This window comes from Ogataea angusta (assembly GCF_019207475.1).
Source record: "Ogataea angusta isolate 61-244 chromosome Unknown 61-244_NODE_5_length_850226_cov_91.758892, whole genome shotgun sequence".
Taxonomy (NCBI): domain Eukaryota; kingdom Fungi; phylum Ascomycota; class Pichiomycetes; order Pichiales; family Pichiaceae; genus Ogataea; species Ogataea angusta.
The window spans coordinates 746,349-765,113 of NW_025065219.1; the positions used below are offsets into that span (position 1 = coordinate 746,349).

Consider the following 18,765-nt stretch of genomic DNA (forward strand, 5'->3'; position numbering starts at 1 on the left):
TAAATTGATTATTTATTTGTATGAGCCTTGAGCAAGAGCTCGACAGCAGCGTCTACTACGCCGCGCTGAGCCTGAACTCCACGACGCTCTACACGTACGACAATGTCAGCTTCACCAGCAAGCTGAACGTGAACTATTCCGAGCTTGTTTCGAAGAATCTGGGCGTGATCAACTCTGTCCAGGAGACGAGAATCAACAGCCTCAAGCTGGCGAACAACGTGGTGATGGGCGTGACGGGCTCGCACGGGACGGCCCCACGCAACGTGCTCACGAACCTGATGCTCTACTACCACAAGAAACTGATGAAAAATAACAATTTGATCACGATCGTGGCTCTTTGCAATGATCGCATTCTCGATCGGTTCGTGTACAACCTCATGGAGAAAATCATGGAGGAGTATTTGGCGCACTTCTACCAAACAGAAGACGGCACGCTTAGCTACGAATTTAAGAACAGAATGCGCGATTTGATAGTGGATCATGAACTCAGGCTGCGACAGCTGACGGCCAATTACGGAGCCACCACGACTAACGAACTAGACGAACTTCGGGACCTCATGTCCGAAAACATCGACCGCATCCTCAACAGGGGCGAAAATCTCAACTCGCTCATTAACAAGACCAACAAGCTCAACTCCTCTGCAGGCTCGTTCCGCAGACGAACAGTGATGGTGAAGCGCAAACTCTGGTGGTCTAACATCAAATTTCTCGTTCTCGTCAGCACAGTGGTCCTTTTCGTGATATATCTATTTGTCGGCCTCGAGTGCGGCCTCCCGTTCTACACGAAATGTCTCCATCCCTCAAAACCGTCTCAGCCCCACCAAAAGAAACTCTAATGCAATATAATTCTACCCTTCGTTTTCCGACTCGGCTGTTTCTGTAGGCTCGTCGCCCTCGAGCTCCTTCATCTCCTGCTGCAGACGCTGCGACGCGGTCAACGCCGGCGCGTCGTCGTCCTCGGCGTCTTCCTCGGCGTCCTCAGTGTCCTCGCCTACCTCCGTGGCCTCTGCGGTAGCATCGTCTCGAGTCGTTTCCGCAACGTCCTCGGCCATTGGCTCGTCCGCATCCACCTTTGCTCGCTTGTTCTCGTTTTCCTGCTCGTCGTCGGGCTCGTTGATCTCGTCCTTCTTCTTTTTTTTGTGTTCCTTGCGCAGGTTGAATTTTTCCAGCTCCTCGCTCAGAGCGGGCACAAACCCGCCAAACTGGGCGCGTTCGAGGCCCGCAAGGACGTCATTCGCGTTGACAACTTTGCGGCCCTGCTCCTTCGCCACCTGTTTTGCGTGGTGGTACACGTAGTTCACAAAGAGCACCGACCCGCGCTGCAGAACTGTCTGCGACTCTTTTGCGAGGATCATGTTGGTTTCCGACTGCGATAGGACCTGTTTGGCCACCTTGTGCACCGTGGCCTTGGGAAACAGCATCGACTCAATGGACACTTTCTCGTTGTCGGCTGCCGTCTCGAAGTACGAGTCGTCGCCATCTTTTTTCCACCCCTTGGCAGGCATGACACGAGAACAATAAAATTTGCTATGGTTTGTTTTGTCGACGCGGATTTTTCACTCGACCGCCAATCGACCCTTATCGACAAAATGATCCAATTTAGGTAAACCGAGCACCAACAGGTATTTAAAGCGGGTCAAAGAATTCGGGGAAAATTCAAAACCGCTCATTATGGACTCGCAGGAGGTAACCGTCGTGTTCAGGGCGCTCAACAATTGTCTTGTCAACCTGCCGGCGCCCCTGATCAACCCGTTTCTCGCCAACAACATACTCATCCAGAACATTGCCGTGGAGCTCAACTTTCGTCCCAGTGGAGTAAAGAAGGACACAAAATGGCTCGTTGGCTGGAACGGCTACTTTTCAAGCGATCCGAAAACCATAGAGATCGATTCGGTGTATGCGAGCTCCATTGGACTTCGGGAGTCGAGGAGAGTCGTCATTCGTTTATCTCTCTCGCTGCCGAAAATTCAGTCTGTCGAATTAGAGCCTGAAACAAGCTCTGACTGGGAGCTGACCGAGATGTACGCCCAGACGATCGAGGATCGGTTTTTGAACCAGGTGAGGTGTGCCGTGCTGGGCCAGAAGCTCGCCGTGTACCCCAGCTCCAGCCCCAACAATGTGATCAGGTTTGTGGTGACAAAGATCAAATCGGAAACAGACGAGATCGAGCGCGGAATCCTGGTCAACGACTCCGAGCTGCACATCATTCCGAAGCTGCACAGACTTGAAAAACAGCAGAGCGACGGGTCCTCGCGTCGCAGACGGTCTGTGTCGGGTCGTCGCTCCTCGCAATTTGACCCCGTGCCCTCCTGTCTTCTGCGCTCGATTTGCCTGCCACACCATACTTTCCAGCATGTTGGCCATTCGTCCGCAAACTACGAAATATACGTCAACCTGGATCAGGATTTTGTCAACCACCAGTTCAAATCGATAAAATACGTGCAGGTTTCTGTGGTCGCGGGACCCGGGACGCCTGCAAAGGCCAGCTCTGTGGCGGAGCAGGCGAAAAACCACGACACTGCATCCGCAGGCAGCTCAAGAAACAACTCATCGTCTGTGGTCGACCAGAAAAGCGTCAACGGCTCGGTTGCACAGGCCGACACAGAACAGCGTAAAATAGTAGCCATATTGGTGCACGACCCGCTTGCGCCGCGACGCAGTGCTGGGGTCTCGCCTCTGCTGGCGATTGCGCTCGGTATTGAGCACCGTTGCGGAGACCTAGTGTGCATCGAGGCTGCTCCGCGAAAATACGGCACCGATATTCACACGGTTGTTCTGCACAAAATTATCACACATACATCAACGGTGAACGAGCTCGCCTTCAAGAACGATGGAGACCGGCAACTGAAGCAGGCAGAGGCTAAAAAGGAGCTGAATGCAAAATTCCAGGAACAGTTCAAACGGCTACATTTCACAAACTGTCCAATCACTAACGGCATGAAAGTGCCGGTTATTCCTGACCTGCTGCCCCAGGGAGGGTTTCTGGAGCTGAGAGACGGCTACCAGTGGGCGCTACTAGGCGAGAAGCTGCCGACTTTCGAGCTAGGGGACGAGCGACTGAAACCTGAGTCGTTTGTCGAGAGACGGTACGAGCCTAAAGACGGATCGATCGTAGGACACAAAGAGCTCATTGCCAGACTAGTCAGGTCGGTCAGGCACGGCCATAATTGTGTTCTCTCTGGCGCCTCGGGCTCGGGAAAAACAACGCTGATCAACGAGGTCATACATCGCCTGGTGACGCTTCACGGCTACCATTCCAAATATATCAGCTGCGAGACAATTTCAAACGACAATTTCCATGCAATAAAAACGCTACTGGACGACGCTGTCAGAGAAGCCAACTGGCACGCGCCGTCTCTGCTCGTGCTGGAAAACCTAGACTCTCTTATTCCCCAGGAAATGGAGCACGGAGACTCGGGGCTGAGCAGACAGGTGAGCGAATTTCTGGTCCACTTGCTAAAGGCTCTCACGCGAGAACGCGAGGTCTCGCTTCTGTGCTCGTCGAAGTCGAAGCAAGCGCTGAACGCAACGGTTTTCCAGACCCATCTCATCCAGCAGGAGTTTAACCTGAAAGCTCCAGATAAAGAGCTACGAAAAGAATTGCTACGGAGCTTTATTGACCAATACAGCATGGAGCTCGAAGAAGAGGAGATCTTGAACGACATCACCGTCGAAACAGAGGGGTATCTTCCGTCAGATCTCAAAGTCCTCGCTGACAGGACCTTCCACGACTACATATCCTCGACTATCGACAACAACGACTTCCATCTGCGAGCCTCGAATTTTGAGCGCGCACTGCAGGGATTCGTTCCGTCGTCTCTGCGTGGAGTGAAGTTGCAGAAGTCAAACGTGGCCTGGTCGGACATTGGCGGTCTAAAAGACGCCAAACGGGTGCTTTTGGAGACTCTAGAATGGCCAACCAAATATGCCCCCATTTTCGCCAAATGTCCCCTGCGGCTGCGTTCCGGAATCCTGCTGTACGGGTACCCGGGCTGCGGAAAGACGCTGCTGGCATCTGCCGTGGTGTCGCAATGCGGTTTAAATTTCATCTCTATCAAAGGCCCAGAAATTTTAAACAAATATATTGGTGCTTCCGAACAGAGCATCAGAGAGCTGTTTGATAGAGCACAGAGCGCAAAGCCTTGCATATTGTTTTTCGACGAATTCGATTCCATTGCGCCGAAAAGAGGCCACGACTCGACGGGAGTCACCGACAGAGTGGTGAACCAGCTGCTCACGCAGATGGACGGTGCAGAAGGGCTCGACGGCGTGTACGTGCTGGCAGCCACCTCCCGTCCGGACTTGATTGATTCCGCTCTGCTGAGACCAGGACGGCTGGACAAGGCAATTCTATGTGACCTGCCCGACTACGACAACCGACTAGACATATTGCAGACGGTTGCTTCCAAATTCAAGGTGTCTGACGAATGCCAGCTCGAACACTTTGCGCACAAACTCGAAGGCTATTCTGGCGCAGACTTACAGGCCTTTGTCTACAACGCGTATCTGAAAGCTGTGCACGATAGTCTCGACCAGCTTACAGACATGAACGAGGGCACCACGGAACGCAAAATTGAATATTTCAGCATGCTCAAAAATATGCAACCGTCCGGCAATATTGCCAGCAAAATTGATGCCATCTGTAATAACCTGCATGTGACGGACATAAACTCGTGGTACGAGGAAGACCAAAACTCCGGAGCAAAGTCGAATCCGATCGTTATCAAAAACAGTCATTTCGAGATTGCTCTAGAAGAAACCAAGAAAAGCATCTCCAACAAGGAGTTACGCAAGTTTGCCCGCATCTACTCCCAGTTCGTTGACGGCAAGCGAGAGGGCAACCTGCCGGACGGTCAGGCAAGCACAGATATTGGCGGCCGGACCACGCTTATGTAAATCCGAACTCCATGAGTGTCTTAAGTCCGTATTAGTAAAAAAATAATCGGGGATAATATTTTTTACTGCGCCGGCCCGAACGGGAGCCGGACCGAGTCAATTTTTGCAAATCCATGCTTACATATGTATGATCTAAATGCATAGCTGACCAGTAGTATATAAGACCATGACTGCCGATACTGAAGATCATGGGCGAAAAACAAGCATGGAACATACTAAATTGCACAAGATCAAGACGATACTCCCCCGACTGCTGAGAAAATCTGTCTCGCATAGCAGCACCTCTTCGCAGGCTAGCTCCGCAACTTCCTGCGGCTCCTCGCACAACGATCCAGCAGAGTCTATTCTTTCAGTAGATGATTTTGCCGAAGCTTTTGAAGAGCTCCCTCCCGACTGGGAAGTCCGCTACGATCCCGTTCTACAACTGTATTACTACGTCAACACGCACGACAAGATTTCGCAGTTTGACAGTCCGCTCGAGGTCGTCAAACATTAATTCATTAAATCAACCATATTCGTCATCATCATGAGCAACGTATCTGTATATAGACCAAACTCAACGTACTATAGTTTTTCCGTCTCTTTGAGTAGCCAGTCAATTGCCCTGGTGTCGCCAAGCTTTTCCAGTATAGGAATAGTGGAGGCGCGAATTCTATCGTAGAAGGCGTTGATCCAGCTGACTTGCTCCGGCTCCAGCAGGTTCACGTCGATGAGATTCTTGCAGAAAGGAACAAGAGTCAAGTAGTCAAACGCCAACAGCTTAGTTCCGTCCGACTCTTCGGTCTCAACGACCAGCAGATTGCTCTCTATCCGGACCCCATATTCGTTGTCTCTGTAGTATCCCGGCTCGTCACTGAGGAAGTTGCCCGGCTCCAAAGGCTTGTAGTTGTAACTTGTCTCAGCTGGGGATAATCCGCAAGGCCCAGCATGAACACAGATAAATGTATCAATGCCATGGCCAGTGCCGTGGTTGTAGTTCAGTCCCTTTTCTGCCAGTGGCTTCCTGGCTAAGGAGTCAATGTACGATGACGACGTTCCGGGCGCAAATTTGAGCATGGCAACGTTTAAATGGCCCTTCAGCACCAATGTGTATTTTTCTATCTCGTCGTAGCTTGGCTTGCTGAAATGCAGTGTGCGAGTGATATCAGTGGTTCCGTCCAAATACTGAGCGCCCGAGTCCAGCAGGAAAATCCGGTCAGGATCAAGCACAGAGAAATCTTCTAGCGTCGGGGCGTAATGGATCACCGACGAGTTCGGTCCCGTGCTGGAAATTGTCTCAAAAGAGAGCCCTTTGAAGTTGGGCATGAGGTTCCGGTAATGGGCGGCCTTGGTAGCAACCTCTATCTCGTCTACCTGTGCCCGGGGAGGCAGAAACGCTTCATGAAGCCAGGCAAATGTGCGAATCAGTGATACCGAGTCTTTGAGTTGTGCGAACCGGTTGCCTTCGATTTCCGTTTCGTTTTTAATTCCTTTGAACTCAGTGATAATAGACCGTGTTCTGATCTCAAAAGCGGTTGCAACGTTCATATACAAAGCATAGCTGGGACTGTTGGAAAGCACCACGACACGCGAGTCGGTCGATTTGTTTGTAAGTGCAGGGATGCTATCCCAAAATTGCGAGTAGCTGCAAACGGTCAAATTAGCAATGGTGGATAAATATCTGGACACCTTAGGGGTCAGCTTCGACTTGTCCAGAAACAATTCCACGCCATCCAGTTTGACGATGGCGTACGAGAAAAACACCGGATTGTATGGGATAGAGCTGCCACGGAGGTTGAAAAGCCATGCCACTTCCTCGAGTTGCGACACGACCAGGGCAAAGGCGTCTGTCTCTCGAAGATAGTTCTGGACACGCGCAATCTTGCTTGCTGCGTGCTCACCAGCAAAGCGCATTTCGTGCTCAAAGATGTAGTCCAATTTAGGAACAGGCGGCTTGTAGTGCTCGAACTTCATCACCTTGTCGACCAAATTGTCCATCAGGGGCAGGAACTCGATGTTGGCGCTGTGACATCTTTCCTGAAAAAAGGTTCCAAGCTTGTGGTCAACCAGGCGTGGATCAACAGCAACGGTCTTGAAATTGGACAGTTTTGCCTTCTCAAGGCACCACTGTTGCCAGGTCATCACTCCTCGGACTCCTTGCTTCAGCAGAGTCCAATTTTCGTCCAGCTGCCGCTCTGCCTGGAGGAAATAGCGGCCGTCGGTCGACAACACAGCATCGTCCTGCGACACCACAGCCACTCCAGCACTTCCGCTGAAGCCGGATATGAATTCGCGGCGCTGGTCCTTGGGAGAAGTGTACTCGCTCTGATGTTCGTCCTGCGACGGAACAATATAAACGCCGATTTCGTAGGATCTCATCAGACTTCTCAGACGGGTCAGTCTGTTCGTGGTGTTCACGCGGTCAGCAACGACCGGCTTCTCATATTTCAAGTCGTTGTAGATCTGCTCCGCCTTTGTCTCCGTTTCAGTCAGAGCAACCTTGTGGCGTCCGTGGAAAAGCGACCACAGACTGTAGAAACAGGAGACTGTCTTTTCGTGCGAGTCGACCATTCTGATCTCGCCACCGTCCTCAACAGAGTCCACATACTCTGGGACCTCAACAAGAAGGGGACGCGGAACCATGAAACGGAGATAAGAAGGGGGTAATTTTTTTTTTTTCTGTAGACGATAAGTCGATCGACGCCAACGCAGGTCATGACCTCCATTTTTTAAATTGCCATCCTTATCTTAGAAGACACATATAAAATGTGCATGATGAATCCTAAACACGTTTATAGTATGAACAGCAAAAACACTACGTCTGTTACTCCATATATGAGATTCGAGCCTGTTGAATACGATCCCCAGATCGACCCAACGAACATGGGCCAATACAAGCCAAAGATATACAAGGTGGAGCCTGTTTACCAAAAAGTGGATGTGGAGGAGGAGAGTGAACCCGACTCATACAAGGGGGAGGCCGAGTTGGCAGATGAGCCTCCTCGGTATTCCGAACTCTACGACGTGAAGGACGGTAACGACGGTAAGGACAACTCCGCCAGAAGACGAGGCGCGCGTCGGTTTAGAATAGCGTTTGCCGGTTTTGTTACGCTTATTCTTTTCAGCATGCTCGCCTTTTCCAAGTTTAGCTCGTCCGGCTGTCCAATGGATACCGACACGGCCGTGAACAAAGGCAACATCGCCCTGGTTGTCTACGAAAAAGCGCATATGCCGATGGACGACGGTCCATCGTACGAGGTCTACCATTTAGAGATGGTTGGGCTGGACTGAATGGAATTCACTATTTGCTCACAGCTTAGGGCTCAGACCCAGGTATTTTGCATGGTGGGCAGCGTGGTCCTTGGTGAAGGATGAGATGAAGTAATAGGAGTGGTCATAGCCTTCTTCCAAATGCAGATCGATCTTGCCCTTGAGCTTGGAGTCTTCGCTCGCCTTGACAAGGTTCTCAGGCAGCAGCTGGTGGTCTCTGAAATAGAACGGATCGGCAGTTCCCGTGTGAATCAGAATCGGGGTGTCCGGACCGTCGTATTTCTTGATCAGCTCGGACGGATCGTACTCGGCCCATTTGGACTTGTCCGCGCCCAAGTATCCGCCAAAACACTTGTGACCCCACGCACAGTTGGACGGGTTCGAGATCGGAGCAAACGCACTCACGCTCTTGAACTTGCCTGGGTTTCTGAAATAGAACATTAATGCTCCGTAACCTCCCATGGAATGTCCTGTAATCGACATATTATCAAAATCCAGCCGAGTGTACGAGGAAGCCAGCCCTGGCAGCAACTCCTTCAGAATGTAGGAGTACATTCTGTAGTTCTTTGACCACTTTTCCTCGGTGGCGTCGAGGTAGAACCCGGCACCGCTGCCAAAATCATAACTCTCGTCCTCTCCCTCGATCGAGGCTCCTCTAGGAGAAGTGTCTGGATAAACCACCGCAAAGCCGTACTTGTTGGCATATGGCTGCCAGAAACCTTTCTCCGAGCAATTGTTGGGAGTACAGGTCAGTCCGGAAAGATAGACCAGCACCGGCAACTTCGAATCTGGCTGCTCGTAGTACTGTTCGGGCAGGTAAAGGTTGACATCCATTTTGGTCTGGGTTTCCTTGGAGTCGTGCTGGAGCTTGACCAGCTTGCCTCCAAACGACCTGATCTCGGCTTGTGTGACGAAAGACATAATTGGGATGAAAATTGAATTGACAAAGTTGCTGGTGAAGCAAATAAGATAGCCTACATTCGGGGATGTGTTAGCCTAATACGGAAACCGGAACGGTATCGATTTTTAGTGCAAACGCGCGGCACGTGACAGAAACCGGGTCACGTGACATATATAGGTCCTGTATAAGTCAAATCTTGTGCGCACTGTGTCTGTGTCTGACCAGCTGGTAGTACACAAAGACGACAGAGCAGAGCAGTCCGCTGGCGGAAAGTGCCATGCCCATGTAGAATGCGCTGCGGATCCCCGTGTATGTGTCTGCTCCGTTTTTAATTTTGTAGTACTCGACCGTGCCAGCCAGGCCCAGACCTATTGAAATCGAGTAGTTCACAACCGTTGTGACGAGCGATGCGGCGAGGCCCTGGTGGCGTCTTGGCAGTTTGTTGGAGAGAATCAGAATTCCCGACGGAAAGCTGATATCCATGCCAAAGCAGGCTACTACGATGGCCGGGAATTTCTGTGCCCAGTAGATCTGGCCCCTTGGTCTGAGGCCCATGATTACAAGCCCGCCCACGAAGCACGCCATTGCGACCATCAGCAATATCGACGCGGGCACCCGGTGGATGAGGTTTGCGGTGAGCATTCCGGCCAGCATTCCAGCAATGCATGACGGAATAAATTGCACAGACGCAATTAGGGGGCTGAGGCTAAGGATGTCGTAAGCGAATCGGAACGTGTAGTAGATCCAGATCCCGAAGCTGGACCAGCCGAGGGCAATGCAGGCGAGCGTGAAGACAACGGGGGCGTTGAGTTTCGGCACGAGCGGGTGTGTAGCAACGCGCTCGATCCAGGCAAAGGCAGCCATAAATGCCACCCCGACTATCAGGAGAATGTAGACGTACGGCACGTTCCAGCCAACGACGGGGCCCTGGTTGAAAGCGAAATTGATCAGCACGAGGCCGCTGATACCCGTGGCAGCCCCGTATAGGTCGAAATGGTGTGCGGTGAGGTTTTTATGAACGGTAACGACATTTTTTGGGATCACCAAAATTGACACCGCTGTCTTGCCCACGCTCACTATGGCGGTGACGTAGAACGCCCAGGGCCACGTGGCGAACTGCGCTAGCACTGAGCTCATGAGGGCGCCCAAAACAAAGCCCAGAGGCGCGACTGCTCCGAAAAACCCAAACGCTAGATTGCGTAATTTTCCAGCTGGAAGATAGTGGCCCATGAGGCCGAGCGCGTTGGGCACAGCGGCCGACACCGAGAGGCCCTGGAGCGCGCGACAGATGTCGAAAAACTCAATTGAGCCGCTATATTTGCTCAGGCCCGCCAGCAGCGACCACAGAGCCAGACTCAGGTAGCTGGCAATGTACACTTTTTTGTAGCCAAGCAGGTCGCCCACCCTGCCGGAGATTAGGATAAATGTGCCCACCGAGAGCGAGTACGCGGCCGTCATCCACGAGATTTGGCCCTGGTCGTCTTCCACGCCAAACGATTTCGCGGTATAGGGGGCTGGAACGAGCGACTGTGCCAAGAGCGCCTGGGCAATGATCTGGGACGTAGCCATGAGAGCGATAAATGTCAGGAGCCGCAGCCTGGAGATATTCTCGAACGGCGGCTCTGGAACCATAAACTCGAGGTCCGCGTCGTCTGTCTCGGACACCTGCAGCGACGTTTTGGGCCTGGTTTCTGGGTCAGGCAGAGCTTCGTTTGACATTACGAATTAAGCGAGAAAAAAGCGAGAAAAACACCGAGCTACAAAAAATTAAAATTAATGTTTAAGTCAGGGCTTTGCGCAATCAAAAATAGCTGGCCACGGCTCGGCCGCAGGGCTTTTGCCAGTGTGAGATACGAATCTCCCAGCAGAAGACTTCTTGCGTTTAGCGGCGTCGGCGTGGCTGTCGGGTCGTACTTCTCGTACAGCCAGATTCTGAGCGACGCAGCACCTGTGCAGGACCCAGAGAACCTCGTCAGCGTCGACTCGTCCGTGCACTCGTTCCCTGTGGTCACGTCGGACTGCTTGTTGCAAACGCCGTTCCAGCTGCTCGGCTACGGCATCAGAACAGTCACTTTTCTTAACATGAAGGTGTACGCTCTGGGACTTTATGTGGCCAGAGAAGACCTGCCGCTACTGAAAAAGACGCTCAGCAGCGTCAGTCCCGAGCCGTCCCAGGTGGCCTTTAGCCTGAGAGACCCGGCCCTGTCGCCGCAGGTGGTGGAGCTACTGCTGTCTTCTGGTGTGCGGTTTTCTGCCAAGATCGTGCCCGTGCGAAACACCGATTTTAACCATCTGAGAGACGGCCTGATTAAATCAATTAAGTCCAACCCCAAATACAAGGAGCTGGTCAAGCGGGGCGACGGAACAGACGAGAAGCTAAGCGCTGGGCTGGACCAACTGCGGAAGGCGTTTGGGGCCCGCAAGGTGACCGCGTCGAAAAACTCCACCTTGATGCTCCAGCTTCTGAGTGACGGGAAACTGGCGTTGTCGTTCCAACAGTACACGACCCGGGACAAGATGGCGGAGCCGTTCAGCATGGGCGTTGTGGAGGAGCCGCTGATCGGCCGGCTACTGTTTCTGAGCTATCTTTCCGGAGCCAAGCCGCTCAGCGAGCCTGCGCGGTCCAAGGCAATTGACGGATTTATTTCGTTGCTATGAAATTGTATATAGTCATTTTTTAGGCTACCGGCCGGGAAAAAAACCCCGGAGTTTTTTTTTGCGCAAGCGCAGTCCCCCAGATTCCCCCGGATTCAGTCTTGGTACATAAATAGTGAATCTCCCTTTAGCCTTTTCCCCAAAAATGTCTGAATCCAAGCAAACCATCAACACCGATTTGGTCACTCTGACCAGGTTCATTCTGGAGGAGCAGAACAGATACGCCCCGCACGCCACCGGCGAGCTAACATTGCTGCTCAACTCTCTGCAATACGCCTTCAAATTCATTGCACATACCATTCGCAGAGCCGAGCTGGTGAACCTGATTGGCCTGGCCGGGATCACAAACGCCACAGGAGACGACCAGAAGAAGCTCGATGTCATTGGAGACGACATTTTCATCAATGCCATGAAGAGCTCCGGTAACGTGAAGGTGCTGGTGAGCGAGGAGCAGGAGGATCTGATTATTTTTGAGGGCTCCGAGGGCAACTACGCGGTGTGTTGCGACCCGATTGATGGGTCGTCCAACCTGGACGCCGGAGTCTCTGTCGGTACCATCTTTGGTGTCTACAAGCTGCAGCCGGGCTCCAAGGGAAGCATCAAGGACGTGCTGCGTTCGGGAACAGAAATGGTGGCTGCCGGGTACACCATGTACGGCGCAAGTGCGCATTTGATGCTCACGACGGGCCATGGCGTTAACGGGTTCACGCTGGACACGCATCTTGGCGAGTTTATTCTGACCAAGCCGCAACTGAAAGTGCCGGAGAAAAGAGCCATCTACTCAGTCAACGAGGGTAACTCGTACTACTGGCCCAAAGAAGTGCAGGACTTCATTGCGTCGTTGAAGCTGCCACAGGAGGACAACAACGGCAAGCCGTACTCGGCCAGATACGTTGGATCGATGGTGGCGGACGTGCACAGAACACTGTTGTACGGCGGACTGTTTGCATACCCGGCCGATTCGAAATCGAAGACGGGAAAATTGAGAGTTCTGTACGAGTGCTTCCCGATGGCTCTGCTGCTGGAGCAGGCCGGCGGAGAGGCCGTTAATGACAAGGGCCAGCGCATTCTGGACCTCACTCCGAAGAAAATTCACGAGAGAAGCGGAATCTGGCTCGGAAGCAAGAAGGAGATCGAGAAACTGCTGCAATATATAAAGAAATGATGACGGTTATTCAATGAAGTAAAAAAAAAACCTAATTCGTGTAGGTGTCAATTTTTCAATTGTCAAAACGTTTGAACTTCGATAATTTCAGGCAATCGAAACATGAGCGACTGTAAGTTATAAAACCGCGCCGTTTGGCTGCGTTTGCCGCCCGCTAACCCGCAGTCCGTGTTCTGGACCTTGTGAAACCGTTCACGCCGTTTCTGCCAGAAGTGCTGGCTCCAGAAAGAAAAGTGCCCTTCAATCAGCGACTCATGTGGACAGGCGTCACTTTGCTCATATTCCTGGTCATGAGCGAGATCCCGCTGTATGGCATCACTGCGTCGGACTCCTCCGACCCGCTTTACTGGCTCAGAATGATGCTGGCCTCCAACAGAGGAACATTGATGGAGCTGGGTATATCGCCAATTGTCACCTCCGGCATGGTTTTCCAGCTGTTGCAAGGCACCCAGCTGCTCACTGTCAACATGGAGAACAAGAAGGACCGTGAACTGTTGCAAATCGCACAGAAGATCTTTGCCATTCTGCTCTCTGTGGGACAGGCAACCGTGTACGTTCTGACCGGAATGTATGGTCGTCCAAGTGATTTGGGCACCGGCGTGTGCTTGCTGCTGATTTTGCAGCTGGTTTTCGCCGCCATGGTGGTTATTCTTCTGGACGAACTGCTGCAGAAAGGCTACGGTCTCGGCTCGGGCATTTCTTTGTTTATGGCCACCAATATTTGCGAGCAAATTTTCTGGAGATGTTTTGCTCCAACCACCATCAACAGAGGCCGTGGAACAGAATTTGAAGGTGCCGTTTTGGCCTTTGTCCATCTTCTGTTCACTAAGAAGTCTAAAAGAGCTGCCCTGATTGAGGCCTTCTACAGAGACAACGCCGCTAACATGTTCCAAGTGATTGTCACCATTCTGGTCTTCCTTGCTGTGGTTTACCTGCAGTCGCTCAAAGTCGAGCTTCCTGTCAAGTCCACCAGACAGAGAGGCCCATACGGTCTGTACCCAATCAGACTGTTCTACACCTCAAACATGCCTATCATGTTGCAGAGTGCTCTGACCTCCAACATCTTCATCATTTCCCAGATGCTCTACACCAGATTCCCAAACAACGTGATTGTCAAGCTGCTTGGTTCCTGGGAGCCAAGGGCCGGCTCCCAGCAGCTGTTTGCCTCTTCGGGCATTGCCTACTACATGCAGCCTCCGTTCTCTCTGACTGAGGCGTTTTTGGACCCAATCAAAACCGCCATTTACGTTATATTTGTGCTGGCCACCTGTGCATTTTTCTCCAAGACCTGGATCGAGGTTTCTGGCTCTTCTCCTAGAGACGTCGCCAAGCAATTCAAGGACCAGGGTCTGGTCATTGCCGGCCACAGAGAGACCTCTGTTTACAAAGAGCTGAAGAAAATCATTCCTACTGCTGCTGCGTTCGGTGGAGCCACCATCGGTGCGCTGTCTGTTGTCAGTGACCTCTCCGGCTGCCTGGGCTCTGGAACGTCCATCCTCTTGGCCGTTACCACCATTTACGGCTACTACGAGATGGCTGCCAAGGAGGGCGGATTTGCCAAGAGTGTTGGAACTGGGTTCAGTGAGATGATGTGAATAAATATCTAGCTAAAAAATCTCCGTTGCACAGTTATTTTTTTTGTTTTATTTTATTGACTTCCTCGCAATGCCTCCGCAGAGTTCCTCCTCACGGAGAATCAAGAACATCTCCATTTCCAAACCCATAATCTACGGCAACGTGGCACAGAAGATTTCCGACACCAACCCGCTTCCCGAAGGCGCGCCCACAGACCACACTCACACATGGAAGGTGTTTGTTGCTGACCCGCTAGGCAACGATCTGTCGAGCTATATCCGCAAAGTGGTGTTCAAGCTGCACGAAACCTACAACAATCCTACCCGCTCCATCGAGGAGCCGCCATTCGAGGTGTCAGAGACCGGCTGGGGAGAGTTTGAGATAGTAATCAAGATATACTTCAACAACGACTGCGGCGAAAAAAATATAACGTTCTACCATCATTTGAAGCTCCATCCATACGGACCGAACATGGAGGAAAGCCAGAAAACCGGTAGAGTGGAGAGCATACTGTTTGACGAAATAGTATTCAACGAGCCTACAGAGAGAATGTTCAGACTGCTGACCGCCAAACCGGGTTCGCTGCTGCCCTACAAAAGCGAGAATTCCAAGTTCACCAAGGAGGCAGAGCGACAGGAGATCGACCGGATCGAAAAGGCCCTCGAGGAAGTCAGAAAGCAGATCGACCAGAAAAGCGTCGAGTTCAAAGAATTGGAGCAGGAACGACAGCGACTCGTCGCATGAGCGCTTTTATACAATAATCCAGTGTCTTTTATTAGAGCGTTGAAAAGCTAGTGTACATTAACATACTCCAAAGTCTCCTCAATCACCTGTTGTAGGCTCTGGGCCGAGCCGAAATATTTGTTGTAGTCGTAATTCACAAGAATCTTCACCAGCTCGAGTCCGTCCCTGTTGAAAACCATCACTGATGCTAGAGGATACGTTCCGCCGCCCAACGGATCGGTCACGCCAAGACGTTTTGCCAAAACTCCACGCGAATCAAGCAATATCGGGAAGCTATAGCTGTTGGGGCCGTGGAAGTTGCTGGTTACCCCAAGGACATATCCGTTGAAATGCGCAGTGTCCATCATCTGAAGCAGCTGGGAATCGCACTCGGCAGCGCCAAAGAAGAAAAGAACCATCGGAAGCGAGAATTGGGCATTATGCTGATTGAATACAGTTTTGATGTCTGATCCTGGTCCCAGAAAATACATGTCGTCATTATCAGTGGCCACGTCGAGCAAATCGAAAACGTTCGACTTGGACAAATGTGCTTGTTTGATCACCACCTCGGGCACTCCGCGCCGGCAGCTCTGGACAAACTCTGAGCTAGAGGAAGTGGACGATAATGGCCGTATTTTCTTGGAAACAGAGCCATACTCGGCGTCGTCATACGAGCGCTTGGGGCGCCATACACTGTCGATCATAGAGGAAAGATCATGCGCGGTGAACTGGAGCTGGGTGGAAGCCGGAGGAATGGTAGGCATAGCGAAAAGAGAAAACGCACTGACAGACGCAAGGATGGATGATTTATACTCAGCGGGTGACTTGAGGATGATTTGCCGCCCAATGTCAAAGTTTTCCGGTAGCTGGGTTCTCCGCTTGTTTATATAAAGAGGCCGATGACCTTAGGATCGCACCATAAGGATCAAAGTCCGAGATCTAGCATCGAGTCACGAAAGCAATCACATGGCGCAACATCATGTGCTCTGTGGTCACGTGCAATCGCCTCAAACGGTGTATGCGAGCGGACAGGAGGGCGCGGAAGTTAAAAAACAATTTACGCGAGGAGAGGAGGAAAAAGAAATAAGAAACGCCGTGCTTGTCGCCCCAGGAATTTGCGGTGACCGCGGCCGGGTAACTCGGTTTTCCCATACTCATCGGTCGGGGCAATATATGCGCCAGCGGGAATCCTTCGATTTTACCCGTGCGATTGTGCAGAAAGTGCATCACCAGAACGGGAAAAGTGCTGTGGCGCGCACGACTTTACAACTTCGTCTGTGCACGATAAACTCCAGAGTGTTGCATAGGACAAGTCAAGATAGGTAGGTACACAGTATTTTTTATCTTCAAATTTTGGAAACGTTGAAGAAGAACAGGGTTGTCGTTAATGTTGTCACCTTCCAGTAAAGAATCGCATCTGGTTCCGTCCAATCAGAACAGATTGTCGAACTTTACGTTTGGAGAAAAAAAACATTCGTTATCCAAGGTGGAGTCTTCCCACGATCCAGCGGAGCACACCACACAGCGCCGTGGCACGAGAGCCTCTTCGATTGGGAACGCGAACGTTTTAAATTCGCCTCTCTCGCTGTCAGATGAAGATCAGTGCCACAGAGCCAACTCCAACCTCGATGGCGACCAGATATCGTTGGAGAGCGTGCCTCCTCCGAGCACACCGTCGTCGCCATCTCAATCGCGCTCAAATGCCTCGCGAGGCTCGCACTCGAAGCGCAAGGACTCTTTGATTTTTGAGCGGTTTGTCCAGGACCAGCTAATTGACTCTCAGCCGATCTCGTCTTCTCTGCCTCGGCAATACTCTACAGAAAACTTTGTTCCTGCCTCGCTCGATCTCACCGCGCAGATCTCGCACGACGAGCTCGACCAGGTCGATATGCGTTATCCAAGAAGATCGTCGACTGCCAACTTGCAGGCCGCGTTCGCTTCGCCTGGGTACAGAAAAATGTCCATTTCCTCTAGACCTAGCACGAAACGCAGCACCTCAAACCTGACGGAACAGTTGACGTCCAACCAAAGTCCGCGTCCGGCGTTCAGCCATTCTCTCACTACATCGAGTATTCCTCAAGCACAACAAAATTCGCCTGCCACGTCGCCCCTGCTAAAGCAAAATAAATCCACCCTCTCCTTCTGTTCGTACGCAGATATGATCACCCAGGAAGACCAGGAATCAAAGATCCCTATTAGACGTCCAAGTATTAGCGCCAGTCTTTCGAACCACCCAAGATTGTCCCGGACCAGCTCTGTTTCGTCGACCACCTTCTCCCAAAGGTCTCCGGTGAGCGTCCAGGTTCCCCAAATCCACACCGCCTTTGGGCCTAACGCCTCTGCCCAGGCATCTAGTTCCTCGCTTTCTCCATGCGGAGGCCCTATCTCGCCTCAAATCTTCGCTCGAGGCCCCCTCGGCCAGAGAACCTCGAGCGTCCAGTCAGGCAAGAAGTTCTCTGTTGACTTGCCGAGCTCTGACTCCGATAATGAAACCGACCAGTCCTCAATTCCTTTCAGGTTCACTGGATTGCAAAAAAAGAAAATCCCTGTTAGATTATCAAATGCCAGTCAACACTCCTTTAAATCTGGCACCCACAACATCGACGATGTTCTAGTCGACGACGACTCTGACGAAGATAGTATGCACGGTTATGTAAATGAAGGACTGCGTACTTAACACGGACTTTTATTTTTTATACGAGAATATATCTGGTAAATTATCAATCGCTCAGATAATTCTTTCTATTACCAGTCCGCACAAACCGGCGCAACATCCACTCGACGTCGGCGTCTTTGTCGTCCATAGTTCCGAGCCGGACTTCAAACAGCCTCATTTCAAATCTTGGACCCACTTCGCTGAGCTCCACATCGTCCTTGGTCCGCACATACAGGTGCTGTCTCACGCTGATATAATCTTCATTATTCACGAAACTGATCACTCTCGGCGACTGTGGCTTCACTCCTGGAGGAAACAGGTGCTTCAGCACTTGCACAACACGTTTTCCTAGTTTAGAGGTGAAGTTTTCGAACACAAGGTGCGGATACGCCTCTGATTGCGAGCCAACGTTCAGAATATCGTGTCGAAGAACCACGTTGTGAAGAGTAAAGGTAACGGAAGGCCCGTGGGGTAAGTGTGTGATCGTGAGCGTTGTAGGCACACCTCTGTGCTCGTGAATGACTATGACATCTGTAACTCCTGATTTTTTGCACGTCTCAATCAGATCACTGAGTATATAGTTACCTCTGTTGAGTCTCATGGCATTGGGAAAAAGCAGCTTTATCTCCTTTGTGAACTGTGAGAGTCTGGACGATGGGCTTCTGGACGTGGTGATTATTATTTTCGGCTCCACAAGGCCGGAAAGCGCAGAGTATTCGTCATCAACGGTCTCTTGGATCGATTCGTCATATAGATAGTCTTTTTGCAGTTTCTCGTCGTCGGCGATTTCCTTAGGCAGGTTTTTCCCCGTAGCCAGCGCATGGCTGAGTTGTTTGCGCTTCTCTATAAGCGTCTGCTCTTGCAACTGCTGTGCTTTTCTATAGAGATACTCTCTTCTCTCTCTGGCCTGTCTTCTGAGCATGTGGAATTTTTTACAAAAAAAAT

The 18,765-nt window shown here is 51.4% G+C and overlaps 15 protein-coding genes across 15 annotated transcripts; 9 read left to right on the forward strand and 6 right to left on the reverse strand.

The window, feature by feature from the left end:
- Nucleotides 1-20: 20 nt before the first annotated feature.
- On the forward strand, nt 21-836 carry KL928_002972 (uncharacterized protein; the record flags this gene model as incomplete). Its single annotated transcript, XM_043203507.1, has 1 exon — nt 21-836. The coding sequence occupies one exon, from the start codon at nt 21-23 to the stop codon at nt 834-836; it is 816 nt and encodes a 271-aa protein (XP_043060126.1).
- Nucleotides 837-848: 12 nt separating this feature from the next.
- KL928_002973 (uncharacterized protein) lies at nt 849-1,505 on the reverse strand (the record flags this gene model as incomplete). The annotated part of the gene is made up of 1 exon (XM_043203508.1): nt 849-1,505. The coding sequence occupies one exon, from the start codon at nt 1,503-1,505 to the stop codon at nt 849-851; it is 657 nt and encodes a 218-aa protein (XP_043060127.1).
- Nucleotides 1,506-1,671: 166 nt separating this feature from the next.
- KL928_002974 (uncharacterized protein) lies at nt 1,672-4,896 on the forward strand (the record flags this gene model as incomplete). Its single annotated transcript, XM_043203509.1, has 1 exon — nt 1,672-4,896. The coding sequence occupies one exon, from the start codon at nt 1,672-1,674 to the stop codon at nt 4,894-4,896; it is 3,225 nt and encodes a 1,074-aa protein (XP_043060128.1).
- A 166-nt stretch (nt 4,897-5,062) lies between these two features.
- Nucleotides 5,063-5,392, forward strand: KL928_002975 (uncharacterized protein; the record flags this gene model as incomplete). The annotated part of the gene is made up of 1 exon (XM_043203510.1): nt 5,063-5,392. The coding sequence occupies one exon, from the start codon at nt 5,063-5,065 to the stop codon at nt 5,390-5,392; it is 330 nt and encodes a 109-aa protein (XP_043060129.1).
- Nucleotides 5,393-5,460: 68 nt separating this feature from the next.
- KL928_002976 (uncharacterized protein) lies at nt 5,461-7,518 on the reverse strand (the record flags this gene model as incomplete). Its single annotated transcript, XM_043203511.1, has 1 exon — nt 5,461-7,518. One exon carries the CDS (start codon nt 7,516-7,518, stop codon nt 5,461-5,463), a length of 2,058 nt encoding a protein of 685 aa, XP_043060130.1.
- Nucleotides 7,519-7,674: 156 nt separating this feature from the next.
- On the forward strand, nt 7,675-8,166 carry KL928_002977 (uncharacterized protein; the record flags this gene model as incomplete). Its single annotated transcript, XM_043203512.1, has 1 exon — nt 7,675-8,166. The coding sequence occupies one exon, from the start codon at nt 7,675-7,677 to the stop codon at nt 8,164-8,166; it is 492 nt and encodes a 163-aa protein (XP_043060131.1).
- An 18-nt stretch (nt 8,167-8,184) lies between these two features.
- KL928_002978 (uncharacterized protein) lies at nt 8,185-9,066 on the reverse strand (the record flags this gene model as incomplete). Its single annotated transcript, XM_043203513.1, has 1 exon — nt 8,185-9,066. The coding sequence occupies one exon, from the start codon at nt 9,064-9,066 to the stop codon at nt 8,185-8,187; it is 882 nt and encodes a 293-aa protein (XP_043060132.1).
- Nucleotides 9,067-9,235: 169 nt separating this feature from the next.
- KL928_002979 (uncharacterized protein) lies at nt 9,236-10,765 on the reverse strand (the record flags this gene model as incomplete). Its single annotated transcript, XM_043203514.1, has 1 exon — nt 9,236-10,765. One exon carries the CDS (start codon nt 10,763-10,765, stop codon nt 9,236-9,238), a length of 1,530 nt encoding a protein of 509 aa, XP_043060133.1.
- Nucleotides 10,766-10,822: 57 nt separating this feature from the next.
- On the forward strand, nt 10,823-11,704 carry KL928_002980 (uncharacterized protein; the record flags this gene model as incomplete). The annotated part of the gene is made up of 1 exon (XM_043203516.1): nt 10,823-11,704. The coding sequence occupies one exon, from the start codon at nt 10,823-10,825 to the stop codon at nt 11,702-11,704; it is 882 nt and encodes a 293-aa protein (XP_043060134.1).
- Nucleotides 11,705-11,846: 142 nt separating this feature from the next.
- On the forward strand, nt 11,847-12,866 carry KL928_002981 (uncharacterized protein; the record flags this gene model as incomplete). The annotated part of the gene is made up of 1 exon (XM_043203517.1): nt 11,847-12,866. One exon carries the CDS (start codon nt 11,847-11,849, stop codon nt 12,864-12,866), a length of 1,020 nt encoding a protein of 339 aa, XP_043060135.1.
- Nucleotides 12,867-13,120: 254 nt separating this feature from the next.
- Nucleotides 13,121-14,461, forward strand: KL928_002982 (uncharacterized protein; the record flags this gene model as incomplete). The annotated part of the gene is made up of 1 exon (XM_043203518.1): nt 13,121-14,461. One exon carries the CDS (start codon nt 13,121-13,123, stop codon nt 14,459-14,461), a length of 1,341 nt encoding a protein of 446 aa, XP_043060136.1.
- A 70-nt stretch (nt 14,462-14,531) lies between these two features.
- Nucleotides 14,532-15,185, forward strand: KL928_002983 (uncharacterized protein; the record flags this gene model as incomplete). The annotated part of the gene is made up of 1 exon (XM_043203519.1): nt 14,532-15,185. The coding sequence occupies one exon, from the start codon at nt 14,532-14,534 to the stop codon at nt 15,183-15,185; it is 654 nt and encodes a 217-aa protein (XP_043060137.1).
- A 47-nt stretch (nt 15,186-15,232) lies between these two features.
- On the reverse strand, nt 15,233-16,145 carry KL928_002984 (uncharacterized protein; the record flags this gene model as incomplete). Its single annotated transcript, XM_043203520.1, has 2 exons — nt 15,233-16,042; nt 16,119-16,145. The coding sequence occupies 2 exons, from the start codon at nt 16,143-16,145 to the stop codon at nt 15,233-15,235; spliced, it is 837 nt and encodes a 278-aa protein (XP_043060138.1).
- A 406-nt stretch (nt 16,146-16,551) lies between these two features.
- Nucleotides 16,552-17,841, forward strand: KL928_002985 (uncharacterized protein; the record flags this gene model as incomplete). The annotated part of the gene is made up of 1 exon (XM_043203521.1): nt 16,552-17,841. The coding sequence occupies one exon, from the start codon at nt 16,552-16,554 to the stop codon at nt 17,839-17,841; it is 1,290 nt and encodes a 429-aa protein (XP_043060139.1).
- A 43-nt stretch (nt 17,842-17,884) lies between these two features.
- KL928_002986 (uncharacterized protein) lies at nt 17,885-18,742 on the reverse strand (the record flags this gene model as incomplete). The annotated part of the gene is made up of 1 exon (XM_043203522.1): nt 17,885-18,742. The coding sequence occupies one exon, from the start codon at nt 18,740-18,742 to the stop codon at nt 17,885-17,887; it is 858 nt and encodes a 285-aa protein (XP_043060140.1).
- Between the last annotated feature and the right edge of the window lie 23 nt (nt 18,743-18,765).